This window comes from Dromaius novaehollandiae, chromosome 29, assembly GCF_036370855.1.
Source record: "Dromaius novaehollandiae isolate bDroNov1 chromosome 29, bDroNov1.hap1, whole genome shotgun sequence".
NCBI lineage: Eukaryota > Metazoa > Chordata > Aves > Casuariiformes > Dromaiidae > Dromaius > Dromaius novaehollandiae.
This window is the reverse complement of record NC_088126.1, coordinates 816566-826926: the sequence shown is the minus strand read 5'-3', so window position 1 is coordinate 826926 and position 10361 is coordinate 816566. Positions and strand designations below refer to the sequence as shown.

The window sequence follows — 10361 nt, the reverse complement described above, 5'->3', positions numbered from 1 at the left end:
ACTCAGCAGTCTGCAGAAAGAAGTAAGAAGAGTTCTGAGGAGTCTAGCTGCTAGGTGTGCTGGTGTGTCCAGCCTTATGGTAACACTGTTCCCTGCTCTAAGAAAGATGCTCAGATGCTGATGCTTTTCTGTGTTTTCCTGAAATATCTGTTACCACTGTCAGGAAACACCATGTTTCAGTCTCTTTCCTGAATTATACTTCCTCAGCCAAGTCTTAATCTTTAAAGATTAAGTGCTTGTGAAAATCCACTCCAAAGCAGCTTGGTAGTTAAAAACGCTGGGAAATCAGAGCTGGGGAAAGTACTTTGCGCAATCACAGAGCTCAGAAGCTTAAGCAAAGCGCTCGCGGTGCTCTGCGAACTCTGTTTTGGCCACTGGATGGTGCTTGACTGCCTGGTTGCACCCCTGGGGGGGGGGGGGGGGGGAAGCAGCTCTGGGAGCCGCTCAGCCAAGTATCTACCAGAGCTTTTGGCTGCTTGTTTTATTTATTTCGTTAGGCGCTGGGGACGAAGGCATCTTCCTGGCTCTTGCGGGCGTGGGTCGTGTTAAGTCTCCTGCCCGCCGGCTCCGGGGGGAGCCCTGAGCCCGCGGAGCTTCGGGTGCTGCATGGAGCCCTCCAGCCAAGAAAGCAGGCCGGGTTCCCGGGGATAGCTCTGCACGGGGAGGCTTTGCTCTGCTTCGTGCTCCCCCGCCCCGGGGCCCTGGTCGGTGCCGATCCCCGAGTCGCGGGAGCTGGTCCTGCCCCAGCCGGGGGGGCTGGAGTCTGAGCTCGGCGGCGGGGCGGCGAGCCGGCGCCGGGGCAGCGGCAGGGCCAGGCGGGCGCGGGCTCGGCCCTCCCCGTTCCTCCCCGGCCCTGCCCGGCCCTGCCCGGGGCGGCGGCGCTGCCGGTGCGGGGGCGCCGCCGCCGCGGAGCCCGGCCGGGGGGGCCGGGAAATGGATCAGTCTGGGGAGCAGACAGCAGCCCCCGCCCGCCCTGCTAGCGCGGCCGCTATTGGCCGGCGGCGGCGCTGCTGCCTGTCACGGCGCCTCCCATTGGCTGCGGCGCGCCAGCGCCTCACGCGCTCCGGCTTCTCCTTTTGTTATTGTAGCAAACAAGTTGCGGAGCGGCGGCGGCGGCCGGAGCGGGGGGTGCGGGAGCGGCGGCGCGCGGGGCGGGCGGGGCTGGGCACCGGCGCGGGCGGGGCAGGGCCGGTCCGGGCCGGTCCGGGCCGGCCCGGGGGCGCGGGCAGGATCGGGGGCGCGGGCAGGGCAGGGCCGGGCCGGGGGCGCGGGCGCGGGCGCGGGCGCGGGCGCGGGCAGAGCCGCGCAGCAGCGGGGCCGCGGGCCGGAGCGGGGCGGGCCGCGGGCCGCGGCGGCCGATGGAGATGCGCCGGGAGCCGGGCCCGGAGTGAGCAGAGCCGGGCGGCGGAGGTGAGTAGCCGGCCCAGCCCGGCGCGATGGACTTTCCCCCCGCCCTGCCCTGCCCTGCCCTGCCCTGCCCCGCCGGGGGGGGGGCTCGCGGCGGCGCCGGGCGTGGGGCAGCCCGTCCCGCGTGGGCCGCGCCTCCCCCGGGTCCCGCGGCTGCGGCCCCTCCGCATCCCCCGTCCCTCCTCTCCCGGCCGCAGCGAGGAAACTTGCCTGGTCCCTGCGCCCCCCAAGCGCGCTGGCGCGGGCAGCCTGGCTCCGGCCCAAGCGCCAGCGACACGACCGCCACCGGCCCTGGCGGCCGGAGACGCCCCGCCGCGCCCGGGGGAGGCCCCTGCGCCCCCCGGGCCGGGCGAGCGGCTCCCCCGCGGCGGAGGGTCCCCGGGGCAGGCCGGCCGCTGGCGGGGCGCTCGCGGGAGTTGACGCGACGTGGAGGCCTGCTGGCTCCCGCCTCGCCCGCGGCCTCCGCTTCCCGCCGCCGTCGTCCCTGCCCTCGGGGTTGTCCGGGAGCGGGGTCAGCGGCCCCCGAGCCGGCAGGGCTGCGGAGGGCCGGGCCGCCGCGCTTGGCCCCCCATCTCCCACCTTTGCTGGGACGAGGCACCTCCGCGGCTTGGGTGCAGGCCGCGAGGCGCTTTCCCTGCCGGACCGACACCGGGCGGGAGGGAGCCCTCGACCTGCAGCAGGGCCCCAGCGGGCCCCTGAAGAGCCCCGCGCCACGTCCCCGCGGCGGCTGGGACAAAAGACTAGCGCAGAAATGTCACTTCCCATCTGGAGCCGGGAGATGAGGCGCCTGGTTATTGCTTTGATTTGCTGCGGCGCCGGGGCCGCGGGAGCCCGGGCGAGGTGGGCGCGCGGGCCCCAGGCCATGGGGACGCCGCTGGGTCTCTCCTGCTGCCGCGGCCAGGCAGAGGCTGCGGGAGGGCCGACGTCTCCTCCAGGAGCCCCAAGGGTGCCCCGGGACTTCGCCCCAATTTCTCCCAAATGGGTCTGTGCTGAGTTTCAGACTGGGCTGGAGACAGGCCTGGTGCGGGGGGGGGGAGGGGCCTGCAGCTGGGGGGCGCGCAGGGAAGTCCTCTCTGTCCTGGGCTGTCGTTCCCCGCTGCCTCGGGGTCTGCAGGGCCCCCCATGGGCTCCCCACTGCCGCCGGGCATCATCCAGGGGGGCAGCAGTCCACTCTGCTGGTGCTGCGGGAACCGGAGAGCAAGGCCCAGAGTTGGTCCCACTGCTGGGGAGTCCCTGCCACCCCTGGGCCCTGCTTTGGCCTCAAAAAGGAGCCCGGTTCACAAGCGTGCCCGGTGGGGGACGCGGCTGCCATCACACTGGGCTGCCCTGGCTGGCATAGCCTGACCAGCAGCCCACTCTGGGGTCCGAAGGCCGTATCCTTGACTTCTCCCTGCCTCAGTTTCCCCCCCCGCCACATCGCTGGTCCTGGCTCTGCGGGGGCCAGCGAGGAGGTGAGGCCACCGCGGCCCTGGGGCTCCTGCGCCGGGAGCTCTGCTGGTCCAAGGAGCCCCAAGGGCTTTGCATTTCCCTCCCCATTGCTGCCCCAGGCCGTGGGTTGGGGTAGACCTGGCGTCCCCTGGCCCCGCCGCAGGGCTCTGGTGGCTCTGGCTCCGCTTCCCCGCAGGCAGCTGGGCAGAGAGGGGCTGTGGTTCGGCGTTGGCAGGCCGGCCCGGCTCCCATCGCGCGGATAAGCCGGGCTGAGCAGGGGTTAACGGTTTGTTGTGTCTACCGCCGGCCCAAGGATTTTCCCAGGCCCCGAGCGCTGCGCCCGCCCGTGACTCAGAGCCGGGGCCGGCTGCCACCGCCGCCGCGGGGAAATGGCCCCAGAGCCAGGCGCGGAGGGAGCCACATGCCCCCTGGCCCGGGGCAGCGGGGTGCTCACAGGGCCCTGGCACACGCGTGAGCCCCAGCGCTCGGCACGTGCACGGGGCAGCAGCGAGGGGAGCCGTCCCGGAGCGGCCGAGGCAGCGAGGGGTTAAGGAGCGGCGCCAGCAGCTCGCGGCTCTGTTTAGTCTGGGCCTCCCGGTGCAGGCTGCGGGGAGCCAGGGCCGGCAGCGCGGGGCCGTCACGCCAGGCCGGGGCCAGGGCCGGCACTCGTGTGCGTGTGCCGTCGCACACCACGCACACGCAGGCCCGCTCCCTTCGCACGGCTGGTGTGCAGGCACCATCGCGCGCTGCGCACACACAGACACACTGCCCATCACACAGCTGGTGTGCAGGCACCATCGCACACTGCGCACACGCAGGCCCGCTCCCTTCGCACGGCTGGTGTGCAGGCACCATCGCACACTGCGCACACACAGACACACTGCCCATCACACAGCTGGTGTGCAGGCACCATCGCACGCTGCGCACACGCAGGCCCGCTCCCTTCGCACGGCTGGTGTGCAGGCACCATCGCACACTGCGCACACACAGACACACTGCCCATCACACAGCTGGTGTGCAGGCACCATCGCACGCTGCGCACACGCAGGCACGCTCCCTTCGCACGGCTGGTGTGCTCGCGCCATCGCACGCTGCGCACAACTGCTAACATGACTGGTGCGCGCGCGCCTTTGATCACCATCCCTGCAAGCTGCCGGCGCCAGGCCGGGCGCGCTCGGCTGCCCTCGGGGCCGGGGGCCGGCAGAGCCCCGGGGACGCGCCGCGGGGCGCGGGAGCCCCCAGGCATCGCCCGGGCGGGCAGCGGGGCCCCAGGCGCGGGGCCGCGTCGCCTCCTGCCAGCGCCGGCCCGCCGCGGGCCCGGGCACACCGCAGCGCGGCTGACCCCGTTCGGCGGCCGCGGCGGCCGCGCAGGCGAGGGCAGGGGCACGGCGGGCCCCCGCCGCGGGTGACGGGCAGGGCCGTGCCGTGCCGTGCCTTGCAGGGCAGCAGCGCCATGTCCCTCGGCGCGCCCACCAGCAGCGACGCCTGCCTGAGCATCGTGCACAGCCTGATGTGCCACCGGCAGGGCGGGGAGAACGAGACCTTCGCCAAGCGGGCCATCGAGAGCCTCGTCAAGAAGCTCAAGGAGAAGAAGGACGAGCTGGACTCGCTCATCGCCGCCATCACCACCAACGGCGCCCACCCCAGCAAGTGCGTGACCATCCAGCGCACCTTGGACGGGCGGCTGCAGGTAACGCCGCCGCGCCGGGACCCCGGCGTCCGGGCGCCTCCGCCGCGCCCCAGAGCCCTCCCCGAGCCGGGGAGGACCCAGGCGTCCGGGCGGGGGAGGCTGCGGGGCGCCCGGGGCAGCCTGCGGCTCCGGGCCCGCGGCCACGCTGACTTCAGTGTCTGGGCTCGCGGCTGCCCCGGCAGGCGCGAGCCCCCCTCGGGCGCCCCGGGCGGCCTCCCCCCCCGCCCGCCCCCCCGCGCTGGCGTCCCCGTCCCCCGCGGCGCGGCCCCCCTTGCCGGGATGAGTCACTGTCTGGCAGCCGCCGGGCCGGGGGGTTGTTATGTCTGGAGCCAGCGCGGCTCCTCGGGAAGCGCCGCGGAGCCCCCCGGCCACAGCGGGGGCCCGGCCTGGCGCCAGCCCCCCCGGGCGGGAGGGGGGGGGTCCAGGCGCCGTGTGGCCCCACGGTGCAATAACCCCCCCGGGACCGCGGGAATTGGGCCGTGGGGGAGCGCGGGAAACCGGGTCCGACCCCCCGCAGGAACCGCGTGTCCCCCCGGCACGCGGAGCAGCCCGAGCCGTCCCAGGGCCCCGGCGTCCGGGCCGCCCGGTGCCCGTGTCCGTCCCCGCAGGTGGCCGGCCGCAAGGGTTTCCCGCACGTCATCTACGCCCGGCTCTGGCGCTGGCCCGACCTGCACAAGAACGAGCTGAAGCACGTCAAGTTCTGCCAGTTCGCCTTCGACCTCAAGTACGACAGCGTCTGCGTCAACCCCTACCACTACGAGCGCGTGGTGTCCCCGGGCATCGGTGAGCCACCGCCGCGGGCAGCCCCGGGCGCCCCCGGCCCGCGGCGCGGCCCCCTCACCCCCGTCTCTCCCCCCGGCAGGTCTCAGCATCCAGAGCACAGGTGAGAGCCGGGCCGGGGGGCCGGCGCGGAGCGTCCCCGGCGCCGCCGGCCGGCCCCCGCGCCCCACCGGCTCCCCGCGCCCCCCATGGTCTCCGGTGTCCCCCCCCAGTGCCCCCCGCGCGCCTGGTGAAGGAGGAGTTTGTCCATGACTGTGTGCAGATGGAGGTGCCGCCCGGCCGGGAGCAGGGGGCCAAGCGGGCGCCGCGGCTGCCCCCCGCCGAGCCCTACCGCCAGCCGCTGCCCCCCCTGCAGCTGCCCGCGTCCCCCCGCGCCCCCGCCAGCCTCTACCCCGCGCTGCCCATGTCGCCCCCAGGTGAGTCCCGCGGCGCGTCCGTCCGCCCCCCCCCGGGGCAGGGCGCTGGGCTGAGCCCCCCCCCGCTCTGCCCCCCCGCAGTGGCCCCCGGCGGCCCCCTGCTCTCGCTGCCCCCCGGCGAGGGGCTGCTGCAGCTCGCCTGCCCCACGCCGCCCCCGGCCGCCCCGGCGCAGCCCCCCCCGCACAACGGCTACCCCAAGCCCTACCGCAGTGAGTACCGGGGCCGCTGCCCCCCCTCCGCCGGGGGTCCCTGCGCCGGGACCCCCCCCCACCCTCTCTGCCCCCCACCCAGGTCCGCCGGCGAGCTGGACCGGTGTCTACGCGCCCGGCCTGGGGGTGCCCCCGCCGCAGCCCGGCCCCCGGAGCCACCCGCAGCCCCCGCTCCACCACCCCAACCACTACTGTAGGTCTGGGGGGGGGGGGAAGGGGACGGGGGTCCCGGGACCTGCCCCGTGCGGCTGGCGCAGGTCCCGGCCCCGCTGCGGTGCTGACCCTGCTCTGCTGCGTCCCCAGGGCCCCCCCACCATAGCTCCGGGCCCTACCCGCAGCCGGTGTCCACCCACCCCGGTAAGTGCCCCCCAACCCAGCTATTGCCCCCCAGCCCTGGCAGCTGCCGCCCTTCCGCAGCCGCGCTGACCCCCCCCCGCCCCCCCAGGGCCGGAGTTTTGGTGCTCCATCGCCTACTTCGAGATGGACGTGCAGGTGGGCGAGATCTTCAAGGTGCCGTCCAGCTGCCCCGTGGTCACCGTGGACGGCTACGTGGACCCCTCGGGGGGCGACCGCTTCTGCCTGGGCCAGCTCTCCAACGTGCACCGCACCGACGCCAGCGAGCGGGCCCGGTGGGGCGGCCCGACCGGGCGCCGGGGGGCTCGGGGGGGTGCGGGGGGGGTGGAGACGGGGTGCTGGGGCAATGCCGGGCAGATGGGGGCTGCCTGGGGCAAATAGGGGCTGCAGGGGGGCAAACGGAGCAAGCAGAGGGTGGATCGGGGTGCACGGGGCAGATGCAGGGGGCGGATGGGGGATGTTGGGGCAAATTGGGGATGCAGGGGTGATGCATGGGGCAGGTCAGGGTTATGGGGGCAGATGGGGTTGCAGGGGGGGCAAAAATGGGGTGGATGGGGGATGCTTGGGTCAAATAGGGGTTGCAAGGAGCAAGTGGGGAAGCAGAGGGCAGATCAGGGGTGCGCAGGGCGGATGCGGGGGCAGATGGGAGATGCTAGGGGCAAATTGGGGATGCAGGAGTGATGCAGGGGGCACGTGGAGGTTGCAGGGGGGGCAGGTGCAGGTCGGGGGCGCACGGGGCGGGTGCAGGGGCGGAGGGGCAGCACCGGCGATGCCGGAGTGACGTCCTGTCCCCTGTGTCCCCCCCGGCAGGCTGCACATCGGGAAGGGCGTGCAGCTGGAGTGCCGCGGCGAGGGCGACGTGTGGATGCGCTGCCTGAGCGACCACGCCGTCTTCGTGCAGAGCTACTACCTGGACCGGGAGGCCGGGCGGGCGCCCGGGGACGCCGTGCACAAGATCTACCCTGGCGCCTACATCAAGGTGGGGGCATCCCCCCCCCCCATCCCAGTGCCAGAGGGGTTTGGGGCCCCCCTGGTGCTGCCTGGCTCAGCACCGTCCCCTGTTTCGTCCCCAGGTGTTCGACCTGCGCCAGTGCCACCGCCAGATGCAGCAGCAAGCGGCCACGGCCCAGGCAGCCGCCGCAGCCCAAGCAGCCGCTGTGGCCGGCAACATCCCGGGGCCCGGCTCGGTGGGCGGCATCGCACCCGCTGTCGGTGAGCAGCGCAGGGGGGGATCGGGGGGAAGGGGGGGGGCAGGACGCCTGGGTCCCCTGCCCACGGCTGCGTCCTGCCGCAGGGCTGTCGGCGGCGGCGGGGATCGGCGTGGACGACCTGCGGCGCCTCTGCATCCTGCGGCTGAGCTTCGTCAAGGGCTGGGGGCCCGACTACCCGCGGCAGAGCATCAAGCACACGCCGTGCTGGATCGAGGTGCACCTGCACCGGGCCCTGCAGCTGCTCGACGAGGTCCTGCACACCATGCCCATGGCCGACCCCGCGCCCCTCAACTAGCCGGGCCCCCCGCGCCCCCGGGGTGCTGCCGGGCGGCGAGGACGGCGGCCCCGGCGGCGGGGGGAGGCCCCGTGGCCCCGTCCCCCCCCCCTTGGAGGCCCTTTTCTTTTTTTTATTTAATTTTGTAAGAAAAAGCCAAAAAAAATTGTAAAAGTACCAAAAACGGGGGGTTGGGGGCAGCAGGGCTCCTTTCTTTTTTTTTTTTTTAACTGTTATTTAATGAACGGGGTTTGGTTTTTTGCCGCCTGTCTGTGTCTGCTCCTTGCGCCCGGGTGCTCGGCGCTGCGCGGGCGGCGGGCGGACTCCATTTCCCGGCAGCCCCCGCGGCGGCGGCCGGAAGCGGCGCCATTTCCCGGCGGGCCGCGCGGCGGCGGCGGCGCCAAGATGGCGGCGGCGGGGGGCGCGGGGCCGGCGGCGGCGCGGGAGCTCTTCGCCGAGGGGCTGCTGCAGTTCCTGCGGCCCGCGGTGCGGCAGCTCGACGGGCACGTCCACGCCGTCAGGTCCGGGCGCCGGAGACCGCGGGGGGCCGCGGGGAGGGGCAGGGCGGGGCGCCTGGCGGGCGCATGAGGTGGGCCGGGCCGGGGCGGGGCAGGTACCTGTTGAGAGGGGCGTTAGGGGCTGAGAGGGGCTATGGGGCAGGTACTTGGGGGGGGTGTTAGGGGCTGAGAGGGGCGTTAGGGGCAGGTACTTGGGGGGGCGTTAGGGGCTGAGAGGGGCGTTAGGGGCAGGTACTTGGGGGGGCGTTAGGGGCTGAGAGGGGCGTTAGGGGCAGGTACTTGGGGGGGCGTTAGGGGCTGAGAGGGGCGTTAGGGGCAGGTACTTGGGGGGGCGTTAGGGGCTGAGAGGGGCTATGGGGCAGGTACTTGGGGGGGCGTTAGGGGCTGAGAGGGGCGTTAGGGGCAGGTACTTGGGGGGGCGTTAGGGGCTGAGAGGGGCGTTAGGGGCAGGTACTTGGGGGGGCGTTAGGGGCTGAGAGGGGCTATGGGGCAGGTACTTGGGGGGGCGTTAGGGGCTGAGAGGAGCTATGGGGCAGGTACTTGGGGGGCGTTAGGGGCTGAGAGGGGGTATGGGGCAAATAACTTGAGGGGGACATTAGAGACAGCTGGGGGGGCTGGGGGGCAGGTACTTGGGGGTTAGGGGTGGCTGGGGGGCAGAGATAAGGGGTATCTGAGAGGCAGGGGGCAAGTTCTTGGATTGGGGGCACTTGGGGCACCTGGAGGGGGAGAAGGAGGCAGTAGCAGGGCTGTAAAGTGTTAAGTGGCTGGGGGGGGGTCAGAGGGGCTGAGGGCTGCATAGAGGGGCAGGTAGCTGGGTGGGGGGGAGCATTAGGGGTGGAGGAGGTAGGTACCTGTGTCGGAGAGGGCTTAGGGGTGGCCGTGGGGCAGCATAGGGGCAGGGGGCTGGGTTGGGGGGGTGGCAGGGGCTCCTGAAGTTGGGGGTCAAGCTGCGGCCCTGGGTCACCAGCCCGTCCCTTCCGCAGGGAGAGCCAGGTGGAGCTGCGGGAGCACATCGACAGCCTGGCCACAGGTGAGATGGGGGCCAGGGCATGGCGCTGCGGGGGGGGCAGCGGGGTTCAGGTTGTGGCTCTCACCCCCCGCCCTCTCCCCAGAGCTGTGCCGCATCAATGAGGACCAGAAGGTCGCCCTGGACCTTGACCCCTACGTGAAGAAGCTACTGAACGCGCGGCGCAGGGTGGTGCTGGTCAACAACATCCTGCAGAACGCCCAGGTGAGCGGGGGGCTGCGAGGGGGTGTCCGGGGGCCGTGCGGCGGCAGGCTCGTCCCTTTGCGGTGCGCAGCGTGGGCAGGGGGAGCTCCAGGCCAAAGGGCTGGAGCACTTGGAGGGATCGCGGGGGCGAGCTCTGCCCTGTGTCCTGATGGCCGCCAACCCCCTGCGCAGGAACGGCTGCGGAGGCTCAACCACAGCGTGGCCAAGGAGACGGTGCGGAGAAGGGCCATGCTGGAGGCGGCGGGCGGCTACCCCCATGGCCTGCCGGGCAAGTGAGGCCCCTGCAGCGGCGCCGGGCCGGTTCTGCCTGTACGACCTCCTCGGGACGCGGCTGCGCCGGCGGTCCTGAGAGTGACACCCTCCCCAGCGCGGCTGGGAGCCGGGCCGGAGCAGGAGCTGCCCCCGCCACGGCAGGCACCACCCAGCTCCTGCCTTAGGCCAGCGAACAGACTGAGCCACCACCGAGCGGAGCAGGTATCCCTGTTTGTAGCAACGCTTTTCTTATCGTCCGCAGCACTGGAGGGGGGGAAAAGTCCTACAAATTGAAGCTGCAGCTTTTTGACTACAGCGTAATGAACTGGGAGTGACCCCGTGTATTGTATTTTGAGGCTTGTAGGCACTGTAATAAAAGTGACTGCGTATTGCTTATGAACTGGGTGAGGCACCGTGACTAACGCCGCTGCTGGGTTACAGACGCAGCTCGTGTCGGGCTGAGCCCCTCAGAGCCGTGGCGAAAGCAGAGCCACGCGGTTGCTGCTGCCCAGCAGAAGAGGGGCCAGGGCTGAGCACCCCCACAACGGGCTGTTTTGAGGCCCAGAACCCCAGCCCAGGGTGTCAGACCC

General features: G+C 72.3%; 2 protein-coding genes across 5 annotated transcripts; both read left to right on the top strand.

The window, feature by feature from the left end:
• Window positions 1-918: 918 nt before the first annotated feature.
• Window positions 919-8037, top strand: LOC135323920 (mothers against decapentaplegic homolog 4-like). Of its 4 annotated transcripts, none has more exons than XM_064499065.1 (12): window positions 919-1128; window positions 4361-4525; window positions 5134-5308; window positions 5388-5408; window positions 5518-5721; window positions 5803-5931; window positions 6014-6124; window positions 6235-6288; window positions 6377-6560; window positions 7096-7264; window positions 7359-7497; window positions 7580-8037. In XM_064499065.1, exons 1-12 carry the CDS (start codon window positions 934-936, stop codon window positions 7789-7791), a joined length of 1758 nt encoding a protein of 585 aa, XP_064355135.1. In that variant the 5' UTR covers window positions 919-933; the 3' UTR covers window positions 7792-8037. The 4 variants fall into 4 exon arrangements, with proteins under 4 accessions (XP_064355135.1, XP_064355133.1, XP_064355132.1 ...); XM_064499063.1 differs by having other exon boundaries at window positions 919-1410; XM_064499062.1 differs by having other exon boundaries at window positions 1024-1410; window positions 4277-4525.
• Window positions 7802-10167, top strand: SNAPIN (SNAP associated protein). Its single transcript, XM_064499068.1, has 4 exons — window positions 7802-8291; window positions 9272-9318; window positions 9401-9519; window positions 9691-10167. The coding sequence occupies exons 1-4, from the start codon at window positions 8011-8013 to the stop codon at window positions 9793-9795; spliced, it is 552 nt and encodes a 183-aa protein (XP_064355138.1). The 5' UTR covers window positions 7802-8010; the 3' UTR covers window positions 9796-10167.
• The last annotated feature ends 194 nt before the right edge of the window (window positions 10168-10361 follow it).